General features: G+C 31.0%; 2 protein-coding genes and 1 long non-coding RNA gene across 3 annotated transcripts; 1 reads left to right on the top strand and 2 right to left on the bottom strand.

The window, feature by feature from the left end:
• Nucleotides 1–4,429: 4,429 nt before the first annotated feature.
• LOC142234846 (uncharacterized) lies at nucleotides 4,430–17,874 on the bottom strand. Its single transcript, XM_075306048.1, has 5 exons — nucleotides 16,795–17,874; nucleotides 10,624–10,791; nucleotides 10,047–10,261; nucleotides 9,577–9,984; nucleotides 4,430–4,843 (listed from the first exon to the last, which is right to left on the bottom strand). The coding sequence occupies exons 1-5, from the start codon at nucleotides 17,723–17,725 to the stop codon at nucleotides 4,592–4,594; spliced, it is 1,974 nt and encodes a 657-aa protein (XP_075162163.1). The 5' UTR covers nucleotides 17,726–17,874; the 3' UTR covers nucleotides 4,430–4,591.
• A 5,091-nt stretch (nucleotides 17,875–22,965) lies between these two features.
• Nucleotides 22,966–23,827, bottom strand: LOC142234920 (uncharacterized). Its single transcript, XM_075306131.1, has 2 exons — nucleotides 23,548–23,827; nucleotides 22,966–23,490 (listed from the first exon to the last, which is right to left on the bottom strand). The coding sequence occupies exons 1-2, from the start codon at nucleotides 23,728–23,730 to the stop codon at nucleotides 23,254–23,256; spliced, it is 420 nt and encodes a 139-aa protein (XP_075162246.1). The 5' UTR covers nucleotides 23,731–23,827; the 3' UTR covers nucleotides 22,966–23,253.
• Nucleotides 23,828–24,937: 1,110 nt separating this feature from the next.
• On the top strand, nucleotides 24,938–25,679 carry LOC142236611 (uncharacterized). The gene is made up of 2 exons (XR_012722113.1): nucleotides 24,938–25,038; nucleotides 25,106–25,679. It is a non-coding gene; the product is annotated as an uncharacterized LOC142236611 (long non-coding RNA).
• The last annotated feature ends 1,536 nt before the right edge of the window (nucleotides 25,680–27,215 follow it).

The raw sequence follows: 27,215 nt of genomic DNA, 5'->3' as shown, positions 1-27,215 counted from the left end.
TTTTCTATAGAAATAAACTTTTGACAAAATTTTCTATAGAAATAATATTTTGACAAAATTTTCTATAGAAATAAATTTTTAACAAAATTTTCTATAGAAATAAATTTTTAACAAAATTTTCTATAGAAATAACATTTTGACAAAAATTTTTATAGAAATGAAATTTTGACAATTTTTTATAGAAATAAAATTTTGACAAAATTTTCTATAGAAGTAAAGTTTTTTATAGAAATAAAAAAGTTTTCTATAGAAACAAAATTTTAACAAAATTTTCTGTAGAAATAAAATTTTGACAAAATTTTCTATAAAAATAAAATTTTGGCAAAAATTTTTATAGAAATGAAATTTTGACAATTTTTTTACAGAAATAAAATTTTGACAAAATTTTCTATAGAAGTAAAATTTTTAATAGAAATAAAAAAGTTTTCTATAGAAATAAAGTTTTCTATAGAAATGAAATTTTAACAAAATTTTCTATAGGAATAAAAGTTTGACAAAATTTTCTATAAAAATAAAATTTTGACAAAAATTTTTATAGAAATGAAATTTTGACAATTTTTTTATAGAAATAAAATTTTGACAACATTTTTTATAGATATAAACTTTTGACAAAATTTTCTATAGAAATAAACTTTTGACAAAATTTTCTTTAGAAATAAAATTTTGCAAAAATTTTCTATAGAAATAAATTTTCAACAAAATTTTCTATAAAAATAAACTTTTGACAAAATTTTCTATAGAAATAAACTTTTGACAACAATTTCTATAGAAATAAAATTTGACAAAATTTTCTATAGAAATAAATTTTTAACAAAATTTTCTATAGAAATAACATTTTGACAAAATTCTCTATAGGAGTAAAGTTTTTGACAAAACTCTCTATAGAAGTAAAATTTTTTGTAGAAATAAAATTTTGACAAAATTTTTTATAGAAATAAACTTTTGACAAAATTTTATATAGAAATAACCTTTTGACAAAATTTTATATAGAAATAAACTTTTGACAAAATTTTCTATAGAAATAAAATTTTGACAAAATTTTCTATAGAAATAAATTTTTAATAAAATTTTCTATAGAAATAACATTTTGACAAAATTCTCTATAGGAGTAAAGTTTTTGACAAAATTTTTTATAGAAATAAAAAAGTTTTCTATAGAAATAAAATTGTCTATAAAAATAAAATTTTGACAAAATTTTTTATAGAAATGAAATTTTCACAATTTTTTCATAGAAATAAAATTTTGACAAAATTTTCCATAGAAGTAAAAATTTTTTATAAAATTAAATTTTGATAAAATTTTTTAATAGAAATAAACTTTTGACAAAATTTTTTATAGAAATAAACTTTTGACAAAATTTTCTATAGAAATAAACTTTTGACAAAATTTTCTTTAGAAATAAAATTTTGACAAAATTTTCTATAGAAATAAATTTTTAACAAAATTTTCTATAGAAATAACATTTTGACAAAATTCTCTATAGGAGTCAAGTTTTCTATAGAAGCAAAATTTTGACAAAATTTTTTATGGAAATAAACTTTTGACAAATTTTTCTATAGAAATAAACTTTTGACAAAATTCTCTATAGAAGCAAAATGTTGACAAAATTTTCTATAGAAATAAACTTTTGACAAAATTCTCTATAGAAATAAACTTTTGACAAAATTTTCTATAGAAATAAAATTTTGACAAAATTTTCTATAGAAATAAATTTTTAACAAAATTTTCTATAGAAATAACATTTTGACAAAATTCGCTATAGGAGTAAAATTTTGACAAAATTTTTTATAGAAATAAAAAAGTTTTCTATATAACTAAAATTTTCTATAGAAATAACATTTTTATATAACAAATTTTTTATAGAAATAAATTTTTAACAAAATTTGCTATAGAAATAAATTTTTAACAAAATCTAAGTGAGCCTGAAATATCGGCCTGCCACTATACCTAACCTATACTTATCCAACGAAATATATATTTCCCAGTGTACTCCGGCCCGTGGTTCCATGTGTGCTTCCACAATGCATGCAATGGTATGAATGAATGGTTACAATGTAAAATATGATGATTGTCTTCAACATTCGGTTCCGCTTCGACAAGTTTTACAAGCGTTTTACATATCCGTTCGTACGTTCCACACAGCGTTGCCAATTTAGCTTTTTTCCCGCTAGATTTGGCTTTTTTTGAAGACGTTTAGCGGGAAAAAAATGCATTTAGCTTTTAGCTTTTTTTCTGGCTTTTTTTCATGACGTTTTTAGCTATTTTTGGATTTTTTATTTTCGACATGTTCCTATTGAAATATGAAATAATTCGAAGCTCAATTGAAGCATTAATAATTATTCCAGCCATTATCCGGGCATTTTTGGAGCAAATACACCTTGTTGTAAAGTTTTTTCCTCGTATTCGTAAAAGTTATCGTAAACTTTAAATCTACTATTACCATACAAATTCCTTATATAAACTGTCAGTAAATTATTAGGAATATTAGCATTTGACTCGTTTATCCTTTTTATGTTATTATAATATTCTAAATTTATTATGATATTACTAAACTAAAATAGTAGATGTGAATTGCTTTGTACACTAAAAAAACATTGTCGTGAGGCCAAAGATTTCATGTCCTTAAAATACGTCCGCGAATTTTGGTTATAATAGCATTTGTGAATTTCATGTCCTTAAAATACGAACGCGAATTTTGGTTATAATAGCATTTGTGAATTTCTCTTATATAAACTTTTTTCCTTGTCCAAAAGCCGATAAAGTCGTTTTGTCCTTATAGTTAATTGATTTAACTTAAAAGTGGGTATCTTTACATGAAAGAAGGCTAGGGTCAATTCTACAAAATTCTTAAAATTAATGAAATAGTCTTTAAATTTGTGGAGTTTTTGTATCTTGACCACAAACCAAAATAGGGCTCAAAAATAGAAGAGGGTTTTCAACATTTTATTTTAAAAACGTATACATAGAATAATTCCTACTTAGAGTCTGAATTTGGAAATTTAAGTTTTCGTTAGCACGTTTTTAAAGCACTGTGGTAGTTCATGAATAAAAAGCTGAAAAAACGAATAAGTTCAAATTTGACTCGGAATCAATACCAAAATCATTAGTGTTCAAAATCTTTGGAACCGAACATAGAAATAATATAATAATAATAAATAAAATAATAATAATAAAGTTTTGAATGTGGTATTATTTTTTAACATAAAAATATGCAATAAAAAAAATCGTAGTGATAGGATTAAAGGAAGGAATTAAAGGAATGGATTTACATTTACGAAAATTGGACAACAATAGGTTTGTAGGGAAATTTTTGAATAAAAGTTATTCAGTATAAACTTGCAAGATAGTTAGAATGGGTTTTATTCTCTTGGGAAATATTAGGAGAAGTGTACTCGTTCACGAATTTATCATTAATTCAGTTAAAATGAAATATGTTGATATTTTCGAATGCAGTTCTATGTGACATTGTGCAAAATATCGCACATTTGACTTGTTGATGATTAACCAGCTGATAATTGCAAGTTTACTTGGAAAAATGTTTTTACTAGGAAATATAAACGAAGGACTTCCAGTAAAAATTTGTGATAGTAATCCAAATGTATCGAGTACGCAAACAGAGGTAATATGACTTAGATTTTCTTACGGTCTCACAGAAATGGAAATAAAATGAATACAATTAAAATAATATGCATTTTAAGTGAAATAAAGCCTTTAAATTTGTTAAATTTCAATCAAAAACGTGACTTTTGATACAAAAAAATTTAGCTTTTTTCTAGCTATTTTTTAAAATTTTTTAGCTTTTTTGGCTAGTTTTTTGGACAAATCTAGCGGTTTTTGGTGAAACAATTCTGGCAACGCTGGTTCCACACTGCACACAACTTTGGGGGTTTTCTCTCACCCAAAAATTCATTTTGTTTTTTTGTTTTATTTTTCTCACTCAAATCGAATGGAATGCTGTTGATACGGCATTTGGATACTGGAAACTTCAACTCAAGAATTTCTCAATAGCTGAATAAAACAATGATGGATGCATTAATTTTAAAGAAGGCTTTATTATGGAAGCTACTGTTTTTTTGTTTACGATGGATGATGGTGTTTTGAGAGGATATCAATGTGTACATTTCGTGGTGTTGGCGGCAAGCATGAAGGATAGAAGGGCTAATTCGAATTCCCTATAATTTATTTGAGGTTATCATAGAAGCCTTTTTATACCCTCCATATAGATCCTATACTAAAAAAAATATTGACCTAATATGAAAAAAAAGTAGCAGAGAATTATTGCTATTTCAACAAACAGTCAATGCTTTCTTTTTTGGCAGACTTCTTGCTGTTTTAACAGAATTCTTAAATTTAAAATTTGGCCGATTTATTTGGATCCCATTAACGGAGTTTCGAATTGGCTAATATCTCGCCAAATGAGATTTGAACATTTTTAATTTTAATTTAAAAATAATTTAATGTACCAAACCAATTTTTTTTGTATTATTTTTATCCTTGCCCAAAATAAGGCTATAAAATTTTTAATATATTATTATGGCATGCCTTACATCACACATCGCCGTCTTCACTCAACATTGCAATAGCTTGAAATTTATTTCTTGGCATTTTTACCCTTTTTGCCTTTTTTTCCTTTGCCCTTGCACATACCGGATAGGGCAGCATCCAATTCAACTTCATCGATTTGTGTTTCTGTGGTTACTCGGCGATTAGGCAAGACTATAGGCATCTTTGGAGTTCTCAATTCAATCTCAATGTTATTCTTCTTATGTTGGCATTTTTGTTTACTTCCCAACTTAACCAGAAAGACATCGGTCTCCGTATCGTCACAGGTCTTATAGCAAACCTTGAAATAAAAAAACCCAACAAAAAATAGCAAATGCATGAATTCAACAAAAAATGAAGAGAAAATTATAATTTGTATGAAATTCAAGTAATTTATGGCTTAAGATAGCTTTAAACTGAATTGATTGATTTTATTGCAATGCTCTGAAATTATTCAATGGATGATAATGATATGTTGTTGTTTTTATTAACTGATAATTATGGAGTTCTCTGTAGTTATAGGGGTTTGCTGGTTTCGCCACAATCGAAAGGAATCGGGGAGGAATTTCCTAGAAAATTTTGTCCAAATTTTATATCTATAGAAAATATTGTCAAAATATCATTTCTATAGAAAATTTTGTCAAAATTTTATTTCTATAGAAAATTTTGTCAAAAATTTAATTCTATAGAAAATTTTATCAAAATTTCATTTCTATAGAAAATTTTGTAACCATTTTATTTCTATAGAAAATTTTGTAAACATTTTATTACTATAGAATTGCTTGCAACTTTGTTTAGGCAGTAGCCGACTATCAAAACCTTTTTTCGCGAGATTCAAGTGTAGTTCACTCTAGGTTGAGTGAATTACCCGAACTTATTCTGATAATTGGTTGATGGTTTTGCTGCAAGTAGAGGATGCTGATGGGGAATGTGGTAATTCCGAAACAGCTGTCCATCCAACCGTCTTGCAGTCTATAGGGCTTTGCCCAAATAAATTTGACGAGCATACTTTTCCTCTGTTGTTTAAGTTACACTTGTAGTTTAGTCAATGCATGGTTTTAAGCTGAAATCAAAAACAACAATAATGATTGAAGAGTAAACCAACAATAACAAACAAAACGAACATTTAATTTCTATAAAACAAAAATTTTCAAAATTTTATTTCTATAGAAAATTTTGTCAGAATTTAATTTCTATAGAAAATTTTGTCAAAATTTTATTCCTATAGAAAATTTTGACAAAATTTTATTACTATAGAAAATTTTGTCAACATTTTATTTCTATAGAAAATTTTGTCAAAATTTTATTTCTATAGAAAATTTTGTCAAAATTTTATTTCTATAGAAAATTTTGTCAAAATTTTATTTCTATAGAAAATTTTGTCAAAATTTTATTTCTATAGAAAATTTTGTCAAAATGTCATTTCTATAGAAAATTTTGTCAAAATTTCATTTCTATAGAAAATTTTGTAAACATTTTATTACTATAGAATTGCTTGCAAATTTGTTTAGGCAGTAGCCGACTATCAAAACATTTTTGCGGGAGATTCAAGTGTAGTTCACTCTGGGTTGAGTGAATTACCCGAACTTATTCTGATAATTGGTTGATGGTTTTGCTGCAAGTAAAGGATGCTGATGAGGTATGTGGTAATTCCGAAACAGCTGTCCATCCAACCGTCTTGCAGTCTATAGGGCTTTGCCCAAATAAATTTGAAAAGCATACTTTTCCTCTGTTGGTTAAGCTACACTTTTAGTTTAGTCAATGCATGGTTTTAAGCTGAAATCAAAAACAACAATAATGATTGAAGAGTAAACCAACAATAACAAACAAAACGAACATTTGATTTCTATAAAACAAAAATTTTTTAAATTTTATTTCTATAGAAAACGTTGTCAAAATATTATTTTTATAGCAAATTTTGTCAAAATTTTATTTCTACAGAAAATTTGGTCAAAATTGTATTTCTATAGAAAATGTTGTCAAAATTTTATTTCTATAGAAAATTTTGTCAAAATTTTGTTTCTATAGAAAACGTTGTCAAAATATTATTTTTATAGCAAATTTTGTCAAAGTTTTATTTCTATAGAAAATTCTGTCAAATTTTAATTTCTATAGAAAATTTGTCAAAATTTTATTTCTATAGAAATTTTTTTCAAAATTTTATTTCTATGGAAAATTTTGTCAAAATTTAATTTCTATAGAAAATGTTGTTAAAATTTTATTTCTATAGAAAATTGTGTCAAAATTTTATTTCTATAGAAAATTTTGTCAAAATTTAATTTCTATAGAAAAATTTGTCAAAATTTTATTTCTATAGAAAAATTTGTCAAAATTTTATTTCTATAGAAAATTTTTCAATATTTGATTTCTATAGAAAATGTTGACAAAATTTTATTTTTGTCGAAAATTTGGTCAACAGTTTATTTCTATAGAAAAATTTTGTCAATATTTTATTTCTATAGAAAATTTAGTCAAAATATTATATTTATGGCAAATTTTGTCAAAATTTTATTTCTATAGAAAATTTTGTTAAAATTTTATTTCTATAAAAAATTTTCTCAAAATTTTATTTCTATACAAAATTTTGTCAAAATTTTATGTGTATAGAAAATTTTGTGAAAATTTTATTTCTATAGAAAATTTTGTCAAAATTTTATTTCTATAGAAAATTTTGTCAAAATTTTATTTCTATAGAAAATTTTTTCAAAATTTAATTTCTATTATATTATTCTATATTATATTATTTCTATAGAAAAATTTTTCAATATTTGATTTCTATAGAAAATTTTGAAAAAAAAAACTTTATTTTTGTCGAAAATTTGGTCAACAGTTTATTTCTATAGAAAATTTTTTATTTCTATATTTTTTTTATAAAAAATTTTGTCGAACTTTTATTTCTAAAGAAAATTTTGTCAAAATTTTATTTCTATAGAAAATTTTGTCAAAATTTTATTTCTATAGAAAATTTTGTCAAAATTTTATTTCTATAGAAAATTTTGTCAACATTTTATTTCTATAGAAAATTTTGTCAAAATTTTATTTCTATAGGAAATTGTGTCAAAATTTTATTTCTATAGGAAATTGTGTCAAAATTTTATTTCTATGGAAAATTTTGTCAACATTTTATTTATATAGAAAATTTTGTCAAAATTTTATTTCTATAGAAAATATTGTCAAAATTGCCATTCTATAGAAACTTTTATCAAAATTGTCTTTCTATAGAAAATTTTGTCAAAATTCTCTTTCTATAGAAAATTTTGTCAAAATGTTCTTCCTTTAGAAAAATTTTGTCAATATTTTCTTTCTATAGATTTTCTATTTCACTTTTCACAATTTTATTTTTATAGAAAATTTTGTCCAAATTTTTTTATTTAGAAAATTCTTTCTTTAGAAAAAGTTTGTCAATATTTTCTTTCTATAGAAAATTTTGTTAACATTTTCTTTTTATATAAAATTTTGTAAAAATTTTCTTTCTATGGATTTTCTATTTCACTTTTACAATTTTATTTCTATAGAAAATTTTGTCCACCTTTTTTTTCTTTAGAAAATTTTGTCAAAATTGTATTTCTGTTTGTGTGAAAAACAACATATTTGCCGCCAAAATGTTTTCCCGCCAAAAATTAAATTTTGCTCTTGGAGCAATGGAGTGAACATTAGATAGGGCCCATAAGCGTAGGAAGGCCTCTGGGGAGGGGGCTTAGACCCCCCAGAAAAATTTTAGCCCCCCCCCCCAAGAATTTGGAAACCTATTTAGGATTTTCCATTGTTGTTATATAATATTAAACTAGTAAATACAACCGCACCAAGTTCCGCTAATGACTTTCATGCAAAATTTTATTTTGTTTAGTCGGATTTTTTGTTTAGTCTAATTTTTAGTCGATTTAATTAAAAAATGGTAATTGATATTAAAACTATTCTTTAATAAACGAATATCTTAACAATGCTTCAAAAAGAAAAAATATGAAAAAACGAGTTATAAAAAATTGAATTAAAAAATTTCCTGTTAACTTCTTTCTGAGGACATTTTTGGAAGTAGGGAAAAAGTTTGGAACTGCTTTTAGTTTTTTTATTATAAATTAATTGTCTAGTTATATTGGAATCTGATTTTTTATTCATTTTTATAAAATAAAACAATACTATAACCTATAACTTCAGTCCATTCATTTTTAGCTAGGGGGGGCTATAGCCCCCCCTAGGACAATTTTCTAGCTACGCTTATGATAGGGTCAGGGCCTAAAGGGAAAAAAAGTTGATGCGGTCACCCCCAGTTTTGTAGCATATTCGAAGACAATTTCAGAACACCAAAACTTTTTTACCGTGTACCCTACGACCCCCCGAAAGCGAAAGTGATTGTTAGAATTTTAAAACAGTAAGCTCTCAAATTGTTCTAGCAAAAACTCATGCACTTTGCATAACCATGAAAATGCCGTAGTGCAAACAACGAGTATGTATACAAAGGTACCCTTTGTGTTCTAAACACCTTATAAATTAGTTTCGTAGATGTGAATAACGATGTGCATGTGGTTTCGATCGGACATCATGACAACACAGCAAAAACTATTTGTTGGTGTGTAGGGTGACCTATTGACTTTTTAAAATCTCTGTAACTTTTTTGTTTATGAATATACTTTTTGTTTATGAATATACTTATGAATATACTTCAAAAGCAAAAGTTTCATATTTTGTTAAGATCTTTATAATGGTTATCAGAAATGGGCATCATAGGGTTATACGAAGCGAAATAAAAAATTAAAAATCAAATTTGACGTCGGAGTCAAAAATGACCAATGCACGAAATATAGCCCTGATCAACAACGAACAACGATATGCGTTTCTTTTCGATCGGACTTCAAATGACGACACAGCACAATAAATTGTATTTCGGGGGGGGGTCGTAGCATGCACGAAAAAAACAAACTTTTGGTGTTCTGAAATTGTCTTCGAATATGCTACAAACCTGTGGGGTGACCGCATCAACTTTTTTTCGTGACCCTATCTAGTGAACATGATATTCTTCATGCCATTTCTACTTACCTCAATACCCTTCTTTCGCATATCATTGTCAATACCCTTCATGGTATTTCGGATGTCATCACGATCCACCTGAATACAACAATTCCTATTGTCATTGGGATGTAGAGGAGGACATATGGGTTGGCAATCAGCACCAGCTCTATTACGACGACTACGATAACTTTCGATTTTATTCTTTCGATCATTACAGAATTTCTTGATCTTCGAATAGGGAACATAATAACTCTCTGGAGTATAACAGGTCTCATTTCCAGAATATTTAATATTCGCACGAATTTGAGGTAGTTTGGGATTATTGATAATATGACCACCAGTTTGACGTTTTATAAAATTTCGAGCAGCTGAACTATGTTCTAAAATTTGTTTCACCTTAGCTGCCACATCATTGCTTGCATGCTGACTGTTATTCTAGAAGAAGATAATCGAGTTAGATAGTCAAGAATAAGAAAGAAACTAAAATGGTTACCAACCTTCTCACAGCATTCAGTGTCCCCATCATTATGGAAATTCTCGGTGCCATCTGTAATATTCTCCACACAGTGGCTATCTTTGAGAACTCGTATCACCAAACCACTACCATTGAGACAAGCTTCAAATTCATCATAGGCCTCTGGTCCGGGATCAGTTTTACGTGGTGTTACAAAACATGGTTGGAGGGCACTACTGCAAGGATCACAAGACTGGGCTAAAAATTTTAGAAAAATTAAATTTTATGTTAGGCCCTTTTTTGAAATAGCATTCCAAGGAATCCACCCTTTTGGTAATTTTTCGTTTTTTTTTTTGGTTTTTTTTTTTTAACGGTAAATTTTGAATTTAGAATGTCGTCGATATTTCTGGTTTGATGCATCGAAACTTTATTAAATTTCACCACTGTACTTTTTGATCAAATATCGTAGTTTCCTCAATGCTTTGGTCTTGGCTGCAATAAACGAAAGAGAAGAATAAGCCTTCTAGCCAAAGATCATGAAAAAAGAGTCTATGGAAGGAAATCTCTGACTGATAACATTCAAAAAGGGTAGGATCCTTGGAAAACATTAGAAGTCTTACCTGATTCACAGGCGTCTAAACATTCATCACAGGAACATCCACCACCACCACCACCAGACGATTGACTACATCCACCAATAGTCTTAGATTGTGGACCAACGGGTTGAGACGGAGCACAGGATCCACTGCAAGCTTTCAAGTGGCACATTTGTTGTTTACATTTGGGAGCTTTATGAGAATGGAAAATATGAAAGACTCTAAATTCGGCCGATCAGTATTATGAAATTCGGCAGAGTACCATGCAAGAGATGTCAGTACATGTAATTCGCTCGGCCAAATCATGTTCACATCCATGACAAAATAGCAGAAATAAAAAATATCTGAGATTTTTGAGAGAGTACAAGTATATAAAGCAGTAAATTCGGCCGGGCCGAATCTTAAATACCCACAACCATGAATCAAATATTATAGTTTCCTTTGAAAATTTCAGGGGGATTTGGTGACAAGCAGATCAGTTCACCCAGTACACTTCCCGAAGATAAATTCAAAGATTTTACCTATGAAGACTAGATCAGATTCTGGATTTATAAAAACCCTATTTGTTTGAGTTTTAGAGGAATCATAAACATCGTGGGCAAGTGTGCAAGAAAACGATGAAATAACGCCTTGATTTAAAATCTAACATCTGTAGATTTTTACCCCCATTATTTAAATGATTACCAGAAGTGAAATCTGGAAACTATAATTCAGTTTCAAGCAATTTTCATTATCAGTGCACGCTCACAAAAAATCGCTTCTGTAACATATACTCCCAAACATATTCTGCTTCAAGCATATACATTTTTGGGTATTGTCCAAACATTTATATGTTTGATCTCTTCCAATATATAATATGTTTGAAAGCATATTGGTCTAAACAATATATGTTTGGGTAGTCTAAGTTCCAAACATTTTGTATTTTTGCATCCAAATTCAATAATGTTGTCTTCCAAAAAACAATATGTTATTATGTGAACATATAATATGTTTGGAAGCATATTGCACCTAAAAATATTATATGCTTAAAAAAATTCTCCCAAACAATATTGTGCTCAAAATTTTATTTATTTATTTATATATTTACAATCATAATGAATTATGAAAATAAACAGCACCTATATGCTAACAACATAGGTTTTCGTCCTGAATGCTCAAAATTTTGTTTCTGCCCAATTGTATATTCCCCCACATCTTTCTCACTTCCACGAGATTTTTTAGTTCTTAGCACCTTTTTCTGTAATACAAACATTGTAGAAGAAATTATTCAATTGTATGATTTTTTTTTATTTTAATTTTACCTTTTGCCGGACGGGGATTCGAACAGCGAACCACACAGTTTGTAAGGATCAAAGAAGTAGCTGATCAATTGCCCAAGGAAAAATAAAATGTTAATTTTGTAATAACAAGCAACAACCACCAACTTAATTCAATATCGCTCCCTGTTAAATAGCGCTCCAAGCTACTAAACACAGATATGTTTATAGGCTATTTCTAAATTAATATATGTTTGCATCCAAGCATATTATATTTACAAACATTTTATGTCCCAAACATAATATGTTCTAACATATTAACATATAGTCCCAAACATGTTATGCTAGTTTATGAACATTATATGCTTGCACTCAAAAATATTGTGTTTAAAAATTTGTGTTCCAAACATATAATGTTTATAGCCAAACATATGAAAAACAGTATTTTTCATCCGTGTGCACATGGACCGATATTCACCATTTTCGGCACACCTCTTTATGTTCCTAAAATACTTCTAGATTTAAAATTTCATGCAAATTTGATAAAAAAAAACTATGGTTTCTAAAAGCCCAAGAAGTAAAATCGGGAGATCGGTCAACTTGGGAGATAAACCAAAACATGGACCAATACACGTCATTTTCGGCTCTCATATTTAAGGTCCTAAAATACCTGTAGATTTCTCATTTCTAGCAAATTGGATAAAAACTACGGACTCCAGAAGCCTAAAAAATAAAATCATTTCTTGCACACCTATTTGTATTCCTAAAAACCTCCATATTTTCGATTTCAGGCAAAGTGGACAACAATTACGGTTTTTAGAAGCCCAAAAAGTAATATCGGGAGATCGGTCTATCTGATAGCTATATCAAAACATGGACCTATATTCACCATTTTCGGCATACCTTTTTATGGTCCTAAAATACCTCTAGATTTCCAATTTGAGGCAAGTTGGATAAAAACTACGGTTTCTATAAGCCCAAGAATAAAATCTGGAGATCGGTCTATATGGGGGCTACACCAACGGATTCTCGAAGCCCAAGAAGTAATATTGGGAGGTCGGTCTATATAGGGGCTATATCAAACCGTGGACCAATGCTCACTATTTTCGGCACAGCTCTTCATGGTCCTAGATTACCTCTAGATATCCAATTTCAGGTAAATTGGATAAAAATTACGGATTCTAGAAGCCCAGGAAGCAAAATAGGGAGATCGGTCTACATGGGGGCTATACCAAAAGGTGGACCGATAGGCACCATTTTCGGCACACTTATTTATGGTTCTAAAGTACCTCTAGATTTCCAATTTTAGGCAAATCGGATAGAAAATACGGGTTCTAGAAGCCCAAGACGCCAAATCGGTTTATATGGGGGCTATACCACAATAGGAACCGTGTAGCCCATCTTCGAACTTGACCTGCTTGGAGACAAAAAACGAGTTTGTGCAAAAATTAAGCAAGATAGCTTTATTATTGAAGGCTGTAGCGTGATTACAACAGACATCCAGACGGACATTTGGTAGAATTCTACCAAAAATGGTAAATTGTTTACTGTTTGGTAGAATACTTGATGTTTTGGTAGCTTTTTCACAATTTTCCTCTACAACTATGAAGTACTTCAAAAATTTTCTATAGGAATAAAATTTTGACAAAAATTTTCTATAGAAATAAAATTTTGACAAAATTTTCTATAGAAATAAAATTTTGACAAAATTTTCTATAGAAATAAAATTTTGACAAAATTTTCTATAGAAATAAAATTTTTACAAAATTTTCTATAGAAATAAAATTTTGACAAAATTTTCTATAGAAATAAAATTTTGACAAGATTTTCTATAGAAATAAAATTTTGTTAAAATATTCTATAGAAATAAAATTTTCACAAAATTTTCTATAGAAATAAAATTTTGACAAAATTTTCTATAGAAATAAAATTTTGACAAAATTTTCTATAGAAATGAAATTTTGACAAAATTTTCTATAGAAATAAAATCTTGACAAAACTTTCTATAGAAATAAATTTTTGACAAAATTTTCCATAGAAATAAAATTTTGACAAAATTTTCTATAGAAATAAATTTTGACAAAATTTTCTATAGAAATAAAATTTTGACAAAATTTTCTATAGAAATAAAATTTTGACAAAATTTTCTATAGAAATAAAATTTTGACAAAATTTTCTATAGAAATAAAATTTTGACGAAATTTTCTATAGGAATAAAATTTTGACAAAATTTTCTATAGAAATAAAATTTTGACAAAATTTTCTATAGAAATAAAATTTTGACAAAATTTTCTATAGAAATAAAATTTTGACAAAATTTTCTATAGAAATAAAATTTTGACAAAATTTTCTATAAAAATAATTTTGACAACATTTTCTATAGAAATAAAATTTTGACAAAATGTTCTATAGAAATAAAATTTTGACAAAATTTTCTATAGAAATAAAATTTTGACAAAATTTTCTATAGAAATAAAATTTTGACAAAATTTTCTATAGAAATAAAATTTTGACAAAAAATTTCTATAGAAATAAAATTTTTACAACAATTTTCTACAGAAATAAAATTGTGCAAAATTTTCTATAGGAATAAAATTTTGACAAAATTTTCTATAGAAATAAAATTTTCTATATGAATAAAATTTTGACAACATTTTCTATAGAAATAAAATTTTGACAAAATTTTCTATAGAAATGAAAATTTGACAAAATTTTCTATAGAAATAAAATTTTGACAAAATTTTCTATAGAAATAAATTTTTGACAAAATTTTCCATAGAAATAAAATTTTGACAAAATTTTCTATAGAAATAAATTTTGACAAAATTTTCTATAGAAATAAAATTTTGACAAAATTTTCTATAGAAATAAAATTTTGACAAAATTTTCTATAGAAATAAAATTTTGACAAAATTTTCTATAGAAATAAAATTTTGACGAAATTTTCTATAGGAATAAAATTTTGACAAAATTTTCTATAGAAATAAAATTTTGACAAAATTTTCTATAGAAATAAAATTTTGACAAAATTTTCTATAGAAATAAAATTTTGACAAAATTTTCTATAGAAATAAAATTTTGACAAAATTTTCTATAGAAATAAAATTTAGACAAAATTTTCTATAGAAATAAAATTTTGACAAAATGTTCTATAGAAATAAAATTTTGACAAAAATTCTCTATAGAAATAAAATTTTGACAACAATTTTCTACAGAAATAAAATTGTGCAAAATTTTCTATAGGAATAAAATTTTGACAAAATTTTCTATAGAAATAAAATTTTCTATATGAATAAAATTTTGACAACATTTTCTATAGAAATAAAATTTTGACAAAATTTTCTATAGAAATAACATTTTGACAAAATGTTCTATAGAAATAAAATTTTGACAAAATTTTCTATAGAAATAATTTTGACAAAATTTTCTATAGAAATAAAATTTTGACAAAATTTTCTATAGAAATAAAATTTTGACAAAATTTTCTATAGAAATAAAATTTTGACAAAATTTTCTATAGAAATAAAATTTTGACAAAAAATTTCTATAGAAATAAAATTTTGACAACAATTTTCTACAGAAATAAAATTGTGCAAAATTTTCTATAGGAATAAAATTTTGACAAAATTTTCTATAGAAATAAAATTTTCTATATGAATAAAATTTTGACAACATTTTCTATAGAAATAAAATTTTGACAAAATTTTCTATAGAAATAACATTTTGACAAAATGTTCTATAGAAATAAAATTTTGACAAAATGTTCTATAGAAATAAAATTTTGACAAAACTTTCTATAGAAATAAAATTTTGACAAAAATTTTCTGCAGAAATAATATTGTGCAAAATTTTCATTAGAATTGAAATTATGCAAAATAAGAGTTTGTTTTCGTTTGGTAGTTTTTTGGTAAAATTTTCTCCAAATGTTGGTAGTTTATTTTTGGATCGAGTGGCTACCGTGTCGTAGGTCAAATCTGGGGATCGGTCTATATGGGGGCTATATATAATTATGGACCGACATGGACCAATTTTTGCATGGTTGTTAAGATACCATATACTTACTAAGAGGCTCCGCAAGTCAAACCTGGGGTCGGTTTATATGGGGGCTATAATACCATCTGACCTCCATCAATAACAACTACTTGTGCCACATTTCAAGTCGATATTCGTTCGGAATTTAGGGTGATTTCGACAGACGGATGGACTAGATCGACTCAGAATTTCACCACGACCCAGAATGTATATACTTCATAGGGTCTTAGCGCAATATTTCGATGTATTACAAACGGAATGACAGAGTTAATAAACCCTCCATCCTACACGCAAAGAAAAAAAACGTTTGGAAAACGTTTTTCTTTTGTTAGAGTTTTTTGAATTGATTCGAAAAGTATACACTTTTATCACCAAAATAATTCGTTTGTTACAAAATTTTTATTTTTTCAATAAAAAAGTTATTTTTGAACCAACAACATAGTCCATTTCGTTTATATCAAACACTGTTCTTTTCTGACTTTAGGTCTTTAATAAGACACATTTTACAGTTCATAGTAAAAATTTAATATAGTAGTAATGTAATGTTGAACATTTTTTCGGAATCTTCCGATCATATCTTTTGTCGAAGCAGGGATCGATCCCACGACCCTTGACATGCAAGTCGGACGTAGCAACCACTGAATAGTCTAAGTGAGCCTACCACCTAACCTAACATAACCTAATGTAGACAATTTCATGATAACAACACATCAAAAAGTCTAAAGTCGCGATGTCAAAAATCGACCTTTCAATAATCCTTTGGACAATTTAAATATTCTTAATATTGAATAATTTTAAATAAAATTTTATGCTTTTTCACAACCTCAAGACAAGTCAACCGTATCATTTAGGTATCCTATAGAGCATATTCAATATTCCAAAACTCCATATTTGTATCTCTACTCACCTCTAGAACACTCATCTTCCACTTCGTCACAAGGGCATCCTTTATCAGCATTACATGCAAAATACCTTTGACACGGATGCTTCTTTTCCGGCGTATAACAAGGATCAGCCAAAGGTGGACAACCATTACAAGGACTTTTATGATTCCTATAAGCCTTGCTACTGCCACCACAGGCTTTGTCGGTATTGGCATCGCCTTCAAAATCGTCATTTCCACCCACGCGGCGTGAACAATCATTTACACTGGTCTCATTATCATTGCCACCGCCACCACAACGAATCGTAGTTTCTCCACCACTATGACATCCTGTATTACAAACTTTAGCAAATGGAAAAGAAAATACCATAGCCGGTCCATTGGCTACCAGACGTATTAGCATTACTATATTTCCAGTTTGGCAACCCTTTAAATTGAACAATGGCAAAAGACGTTTGGTCAACTCCGATGTGGGACATAGCTGCTCACGTCTACCCATTGTCTCTTCATCACAATCATTATCCACAATGTCGGGACATTTTGGTTTCACACCCACAACCGGCATAGTTTGCAAATGTTTTTGCATTACATTCTCCCAATTGGGATTTTCCACATGGAAATTTTCCATGACCTTGTCAAAGAGACCTTTGATGGGCATATCGGTGAAACCAAGCAGGAATTTACATGTTTCCGTTTTCTTCTTGTAGACATGTATCATTAAACGATCCACATCCTGAATAGGTTTCTCCAAAGAGAATATGCAACTTTTACCACATTTCGGTCCATTTGGATTGACACAATGACCATATTCACGGTCACATATTGACACGAAGACACTATTACGAAATGAAATCTCACAGCATGTTGGATACTCTTCGGGAGCGCAATGATTTGGTCGGGTGATTAGCAAATCATCGATTACAAATTCAAACATGTATAAGAAATTTTGAGCCATTTTGGAATGAAGACTTTATGGTGCTCTCGTAGCTAATTTAATAAAGCAAACGATGTACTATATTTCGAAAAATTATTTAAAAAAAAAGCAAAACTATTTCCGATATGAAAATAAAAAACTTAATACGAAAAAAATATTTTAGAAAATGAAGCGATCGAATATTCATGGTTTGCTTAGTGAAATATTTTTTTTTTTATTTTCTTTGTAAAGTAAAAAACAAACACCAATGGTGGAGGAGAATTTTTGCAAAATTTTTAAAATTCAAACACTTGGATTTTCTCTATTATTATTAAAAATGAAAAGTACACCTTTATATACCAAATTCACACGAATCGGAAGAATTTTGCCCTCTAAAAGGATCCGGAGGTGAAATCTGGGAATCGGTGTATATGAGGGCTATATATAATTATGCACCGATATAAAACATTGTTTGCATGATTGTTAGATACCATATACTAACACCATATACCAAATTTTAACCGGATTGGATGAGTTTTGCCCCTCCAAGAGACTATGGAAGTCAAATCTGGGGATCGGTGTATATGAGGGCTATATATAATTATGGACCGATATAAAACAATTTTTGCATGATTGTTAGAGACCATATACTAACACCACATAGCAGATTGTAACCGGATCGAATGAATTTTGCCCCTCCAAGAGGCTCCGGAGGTCAAATCTGGGGACCGGTGTATATGAGGGCTATATATAATTATGGACCGATATAAACCAATTTTTGCATGCTTGTTAGAGACCATATACTATACCACATACCAAGTTTCAACCAGAACGGGTGAAATTTTCCCCTCCAAAAGGCTCCGGAGGTCAAATCTGGCTATCGGTTTATATGGGGGCTATATATAATTATGGACCGATATGGACCAATTTTTGCATGATTGTTAGAGACCATATACTAACACTACATACCAAGTTTCAACCAGAACGGATGAAATTTGCCCCTCCAAGGGACTCCGGAGGTCAAATCTGGGGATCGGTTTATATGGGGGCTATTTATAATTAAAGACCGATATGGACCATTTGTGCATGATTGTTAGAGACCATATACTAACACCACATACCAAGTTTCAACCAGAACGGATGAAATTTGCCCCTCCAAGAGGATCCGGAGCTCAAATCTGGGTATCGGTTTATATGGGGGCTATATATAATTACGGACCGATATGGACCAATTTTTGCATGGTTGTTAGAGACCATATACTAACACCATATACCAAATTTTAACCGGATTGGATGAATTTTGCCCCTCCAAGAGACTATGGAAGTCAAATCTGGGGATCGGTTTATATGGGGGCTATATATAATTACGGACCCATATAAAACAATTTTTGCATGATTGTTAGAGACCATAACCGTAACCGGATCGAATGAATTTTGCCCCTCCAAAAGGCTCCGGAGGTCAAATCTGGCTATCGGTTTATATGGGGGCTATATATAATTATGGACCGATATGGACCAATTTTTGCATGATTGTTAGAGACCATATACTAACACTACATACCAAGTTTCAACCAGAACGGATGAAATTTGCCCCTCCAAGGGACTCCGGAGGTCAAATCTGGGGATCGGTTTATATGGGGGCTATTTATAATTAAAGACCGATATGGACCATTTGTGCATGATTATTAGAGACCAATTACTAACACCACATACCAAGTTGCAACCAGTACGGATGAAATTTGCCCCTCCAAGAGGCTCCGGAGGTCAAATCTGGGGATCGGTTTATATGGAGGCTATTTATAATTATAGACCGATATGGACCAATTTTTGCATGATTGTTAGAGACCATATACTAACATCATATACCAAATTTTAACTGGATTAGATGAATTTTGCCCCTCCAAAAGACTATGGAAGTTAAATCTGGGGATCGGTGCATATGAGGGCTATATATAATTATGCACCGATATAAAACAATGTTTGCATGATTGTTAGAGACCATATACTTGACCTGTCGAAAGCATTCGATACGGTCATCCTGACGGCGTCGAGATTGTTTCATATGCGGATGACTGTACAATCTTGGCATCTGGGCCCAATGTTGATGACATCTGCGATCGTTTAAATGTCTACTTAGCTAATCTTACCAGTTATTTCACTGCGAGAAACTTGAGGACATCCCCCACCAAATCCTCAGCCACACTATTCACTACATGGACGGCAGAAGTGCGCAGGCAGTTGAATATTAGTGTCGATGGCGAAATAATTCCGACCACAAATTACCCCAAGATTCTTGGGGTCACATTCGACAGCTTTTTCAGGTCGTCTGCCCATGCCACTGCAATTTGTAATAAGCTCCGTGGTAGAAACAAGGTCCTCAAGTCACTTGCCGGCAGTACTTGGGGTGCGGACAAAGAAACCTTGTTAACTACCTATAAGGCAATTGGCCGGTCAGTGGTAAACTATGCAGCGCCAGTGTGGACACCGCAGACTAGTGATACGCAGTGGAATAACATTCAAACCTGTCAGAACGCTGCCCTTAGAACTGCGACTGGGTGTCTCCGCAGCACACCCCTGGATCACCTTTATGTGGAGACAAAGATCATCCTTGAGCGAAGACACAACAAAGCAGTATCTCCTGGGTTGTTATCGCAGTAATCATCCAAACCACCTTCTCATGGATGCACAACCACCACCCAGGAACATAAGGATTGATATACATAATCTAGAGCGCGAGATCCAACGCTACAAAAGAGAACCTCAAGATCAAGCAGCGTACCAGGCAGGTTTGAACAGGATTCATGAGGATACTGTAGCTGAAGCGGTGAGAAGCTACAAGGTTAATCCTGTTCTCGGACTCCGTCCACCGCCCATAGCACCGGAGGAAAGAGACCTCCCAGGGTAGTTTTAGCCCAGTTAAGATCAGGCAAGTGCAGCCGCCTCAAATCCTATTTATCACTGATTGAAAGCAGCGTAGCTGACGTATGTCCAATTTGCAACCAAGGGCCACACGACACGCGTCATCTTTCTCTTGCCCAGCTAAACCAACCCGACTTACCGCCAGGTCACTCTGGACGCATCCCACCTTAGTCGCAGAGTTCCTCGATCTGGCCACAAGCTGAAGTACCAAAGCGTATAACATAAAAATGGATGAAACCACAATAAACTGTTACAACAACAACAACACCACATAGCAAATTCTAACCGGCATTTTTCCCGTCCAAGAGGCTCCGGAGGTCAAATCAGGGGATCGGTGTATATGAGGGCTATATATAATTATGCACCGATATAAAATAATTTTTGCATGATTGTTAGAGACCATATACTAACACCACATAGCCAATTTTAACCGGATCGAATGAATTTTGCCCCTCCAAGAGGCTCCGGAGGTCAAATCTGGGGATCAGTGTTTATGAGGGGTATATATAATTATGCACCGATATAAAACAATTTTTGCGTGATTGTTAGAGACCATATACTAACACCACATAGCAAATTTTAACCGGAATTTTGCCCGTCCAAGAGGCTTCGGAGGTCAAATCTGGGGATCGGTGTATATAAGGGCTATATATAATTATAGACCGATATGGACCAATTTTTGCATGATTGTTAGAGACCATATACTAACGGATGAAATTTGCTCCTCCGGAGGGTCAAATCTGGGGATCGGTTTATATGGGGGCTATTTATAACTATAGACCGATATGGACCAATTTTTGCATGATTGTTAGAGACCATATACTAACACCACATACCAAATTTCAAACAAATCGGATAAAATTTGCTTCTCTAAGAGGCTCCGTAAGCCAAACCTGGGGGTCGGTTTATATGGGGGGGGGGGGGGGGGGCTATACGTAAAAGTGGTCCGATATGGCCCATTGGCAATACCATCCGACCTATATCATCAGCAACTACTTGTGCCAAGTTTCAAGTCGATAGCTTGTTTCGGAAGTTGGCGTGATTTCAACAGACGAACGGACGTGACTCAGAATTTCACCACGAATACGGAATGACAAAGTTAATATACGGCATAAGCGTTGACTTTCTCCAAAATATTGTAAACGTTGCCTTTATTATTAAAATTATTAATTTTGAAGTCGCTGTTTTCTACAAACCGCCAACCAAAAAAAATTTTCAGTGGTGGATTATAGGTTAGGGCTCACTTAGACTATTGACATGGAAAATGGTGAAGATTGTTATTGATATTATAGTACCGGATTGCTCTATAGTATATGCCTCACCATACAGCAGAAAAGTCCCAGAAACAGCAGAAAAGTCTGGAAAAACAGCAAAAAGTCTGCTGAAAAAGGGAATGCAGTCGATGTTTGCTGAAATAGCAAATATTGTCTATTATTTTCTAAGCTCGATTACACTAAAACATGTTTTAGTTTGGCTAAAAGAAATAAAAATGTGAACTTAGGGGCTATCGTAACACAATTAAAACAATATTTTATAAATATCTATAGTATATGGCCAAAGCTCCGAATATTTATCAAATTGAGGCATAACAGCAAACAAAATGTTTGCTGAGCGCATTTAGAAGCTTGTAAGTATATTGCAATGCAAAAATATACCAAAAACTACTTTTCATTCTTAAATTTGCTTTAGGGGTATATTTATAACATACAAATTTTATAATTTGTTGTTCGTTAGACCTTGAAATACAAAAATATAACTGAAGACATCGATTGTTGTTTTTAGTAGACTTTTTTCTATGAGTGTATAAAAAACCCACTCGTCCTTCAAATATTTCTTCAAACAAATAGTAGGCAATTATTTTATTTTCTAAACAAATTTTTCAAATTTTAAAATATTTCTCTATATTTTTCGACGTATTCAGTTCATTTCAAGGAAGCTTCGTTTTTACTAGAAAAACTTTTTCTCACGCCATTTTATTGGATCAATAATTTTAAACGTCAAGATGACCAATGATAGTTCTGCCTATTCAACTCTCATGGATGGTGAATCTTCCGGATACATTTGGATGGGAGTTTGGTCCCTATTTTGTGTCTCAAAAATTTTATGGTATTATGTGAATAATTACGTGAATCATATATTGGATTAAAGGATAAGGAAGGACAACTTTTGATGAAATTGGAGGAAGAAATCTTTGTTGCAAATTTCGATGATTTCTCCATAGATGTCTCTACATTATTTTCATGAATTTTTAAATACTAAATTTGTTTTTTCAAATTTTCAATTTTTTTGTTTCTTGGTTTTTATATAAGAAAATTGGCATCCTAAGATGTATGTTTCTATGATTATGAATAAATAAAAAATACTTTTTCTGAAATCGATCGATTTTATTTATTTTTAATAACATATAATTTTTTGTTAAACTTTTACACCCACGTTCGGATATCCACTTCAATTCCACTTCCACTATTCGTGTCAATTCCACGAACGTGAAAATTTGGTGTCCTTTTGCAAGTGAATTGATTTCACGGAACTTCCGGTGAAAGTGGATCGTGGAATTGATTCACATTCACCTGGAAGTGGATTTTCGAATATGGGTATTATCCTAGGGCTAGCTAAACTTACAATAATTTACTAGAATACATTGCCTGATGTCAACCGTTTCTTTTCATTTCTTGAATTTGTTTGAGCAAAAGTTGCATTCTATCTTTCATTAGCGGTTGACCACGTTGTGTCTTCTTACTAAGGGCTTTTGTCCTCTCCAGACGTTTCTTTTTATATTGTCGTATTTTTTCTTCTTTTTCTTGTTTTGCCTTTGCACGTTGTTCCTCCAACTCTTTTTGTTTTTCGGCTTTTGCCTCTTGACGTTGTTGAAATTTCAAAGCTCTTTCCTAAAACAGATCAAATGTTCTCAAAAATCAAAACACATAGCTATTATAATTATCCACCTTTTTTAAGTCCTCCTTTGATTTCACAAATGGTCCTTTGCCATGTGGTGATCCTTTGAATCGAGGTTTAGGACCGTTTCCCTTATGTGCACCACCAGGACCTTTGGCAAGCTTGAATTTGTTGGTTTGTGGCTTTGTGTGCGGTCTGCTTAATGGAGTTTTCAAATTTTTTGCATTAACCATCTTTCAAAATAAATTTGATGAATTTGTTAAGATTATTTATTTCCGCAAAGTTCACGATTATTTACACGTTCTTCTTGTCTGCTTGTCTGCTCGTCATGCAAACGGAATTGATAGCATTTTTACGAATGGATATTAAACTGCCAACGACTGGCGGTAAGCGTTTAACGGTCAACGGACAAAATTGCTGAACACATCCATGGCGGCAGGTTTGCTCTTTTGGTAACGGATTTACAAAATTACGCACCTGACATAACCATTTAAATAATTAAAGGCCGGTAAGCACCTTGGCTGTATATTAAAGTTTGATTTTACTCCCATCGCTTCCACAGACTTTTAAGCCAGAATTAAGATTGCATTATCGCGCTACAATTGTTGTTTTTTACTTTCCTTTAAGAATTGATTTTAAAGTAAATATCTTTTTCAATTGTTTTATTATGATTTGGCTCATTTCCACCAATTTATAATAAAAGTTGCCTAAAAACTTATAAACTTAGTATCTTTAAGTGTTTAGGGCTGTCATTCGGAATCGATTTTCATAAATCCAGGCATTCGGAATTTCAAACTACAGAATCCCGGGATTTTTTCAAAATTCTCGGGATTCTTTAAATATTTTAAGTAATAACAATCTACAGCGCCAAAAAACCAATTTAGGTTAATTCACTTTTATTAACAAAAGCACATACCCAGCACCCGGTGGGAGCCTCCGTGGTGCAATGGTTAGCATGCCCGCCTTGCATACACAAGGTCGTGGGTTCGATTCCTGCTACGACCGAACACCAAAAAGTTTTTCAGCGGCGGATTATCCCACCTCAGTAATGCTGGTGACATTTCTGAGGGTTACAAAGCTTCTCTAAGTGGTTTCACTGCAATGTGTAACGCCGTTCGGACTCGGCTATAAAAAGGAGGTCCCTTGTCATTGAGCTTAACATGGAATCGGGCAGCACTCAGTGATAAGAGAGAAGTTCACCACTGTGGTATCACAATGGACTGAATAGTCTAAGTGAGCCTGATACATCGGGCTGCCACATAACCTAACCTAACCTATACCCTGCCAGCATTTCAAAGTTCCATTTCATCCTCATCGCTACCACAGACTCGTAAATGTCACCACAACCATCGCGAACTGTGATGGGGGAAGCATATCAAAAAGTACAAAATGTACATGAAAGTATTTTGCCATCACTACTGTTAGAAGAGCCATTTTATTTTTTGTGAAACCCCAAGCGCAACCAGCTTGTTATATTTTATTTAAATAAAAACGAAAATAAAGTTCTGAAAACATAGATATTACGCTTAAAATTGTGAAAGGTATATGGTGAACAATTTTCAACTTTCCAAATAGAATAAAGTGATCGTTTTTCAAATATTTTTCCAGGCACGCTGTCTCCATCGAAAATAAACAAACTGGCTGATAGACGCTGCAATATGTAACTTGCTACTTAAAACTCAACATCATTCTTTTATTAAGGCCGGTATGCACCTCTAGCGAAAAATTTCATTCCCATAAGAAATGCATTGCTATTTATGCTAACGAAATTTTCGGTAGCGTTCAATTTTGTAAGCTGGTACGCACCTCTAATGAAAATAACAGGGTTGTCAAAAGCATATTTTGGCAGCAAACATTTAATTTATTACAATCATTGTGTGCGTAAAAGTTTTAAAAGGTCTGTAAATAATAAACAATTTATTTGAGGAATATTTGGAACATATATTAACAATTTTTTAAAGCGATTAGCTGGTTTAAAATTTGTGTACACAGCCCTGTTTTTTTGTTGTAGACTTAAATAAATTTTTGCTACCGAAAATTTCGCTAGAGGTGCATACCGGCCTTTAATGCAAATTATGTTAAATGTGATGAGATAAACCGAAAAATGTTATATTTATAAGAAATTATAAATGTTTAATCAAATCAATAAACATCTACACAATCGTGTTTTACTTGACCACAATGATTCTTCTACAATTACCTTAAAATGCACTTTTTCTGATAGTTTGCAGGGGTTCTTATTGGCGTCCTTCGAAATTGATCTAAATAGGCACCTAATAATTGCACTGATGAGAAACTTGTTCGTAGTAACTTGGCGTGGTACAACTTCTCAATAGTGACGGCGCTTTTCCGACGAGTTTTTGATGTCGTATATGATTGTTCTCGACGTAGTGGGGATTCTCAGAAGCGCCCCCAAATTCAAAAAATGTTGGCAGGGTAAGCACTGTCAATATTTTTTGAATTTGACGGCACTTCTGAGAATCCCCACCACGTCGAGAACTGTCGTATACGATATCCAAAACTCCTCGCAAAAATGCCGTCAAAGTTGTACCATACAAAGGTACTATAAAAAAGTATCGCATGAGTTCAATTATTATGTGCCTTATATCTTGCCAGCATTTCAAAGTTCCATTTCATCCCCATCGCTACCACAGACTCGGTAGGGGCTAACCTCACTATAAAAATCGCCAACTCTGAGGGGGCTAAGCACAAATTTAGTGTCAGCCCTGCCAACATTTTTTCAATTTGACGGCACTACTGAGAATCCCCACCATGTCGAAAACAATCGTATATGACATTCAAAACTCGTCGGAAAAACGCGGTCACTATTGAGAAGTTGTACCACGCCAAGTTACTATAAAAAAATTCTCATTAGTGCAATTATTAGGTGCCTTTTTAGATCAATTTAGAACGACGCCAATAAGAGCCCCTTCAAACTATCAGAAAAAGTGCACTTTCAGGTAGTTGTAAAAGAATCATTTTAGTCAAGTAAAACACGATTCTGTAGATGTTTATTAATTTGATTAAACATTTAAAAATTCTTATAAATATAACATTTTCCGTTTATAGGCCGGTACTCTGTTCGGTTTTCGCGTTGAAATTCCATACAAAACCACAAAATGCGAAAAACTAGCAAAATTTTTCCATTTGTGGTACATTATTTTTTTTTTTTTAGTTGAAAAACTGATGTTTATAGCATGGCGCCATTTGCAATGTGAATTAAGAAATAATTTATTTATTAAAACTATTTGTGCGGGTTTATAACGCAAACACAGATTATATTTTTGTTTCGAAAATATACAAAGGATCAAAGGAGTAGCAGATCAATTGCCCAAGGAAAAATAAAATGTTAATTTTGTAATAGCAAGCAGCAACCACCAACTTAGTTCAATATCGCTCCCTGTTACCTAAATAAACACCGCTTCCTATGTGCGAAATAATGGTTTCTATAGAATTTTTTCGCAAGAATGAACATAGTACTGGCCTACAGTTGGCGATAGTTGTAGTGTCACTTACGAGTCTGTGGTAGCGATGAGGATGAAATGGAACTTTGAAATGCTGGCAGGGAGCCGCCGACGAATATACATCGGCTTCATTATCTGGTAATTGCTCGTTTCGGATATGATATTCGCGTATTATCATTCCGATGCGGTTTGAGTTCTAATTGGTTTGTAAGGTCTTTGTTTTCAATTCGGTTTCAAATTTACGGTCATTTTCA

Source organism: Haematobia irritans, chromosome 4 (assembly GCF_050003625.1).
Source record: "Haematobia irritans isolate KBUSLIRL chromosome 4, ASM5000362v1, whole genome shotgun sequence".
Lineage (NCBI taxonomy): Eukaryota > Metazoa > Arthropoda > Insecta > Diptera > Muscidae > Haematobia > Haematobia irritans.
This window is presented reverse-complemented; position numbering and strand designations above follow the sequence as displayed.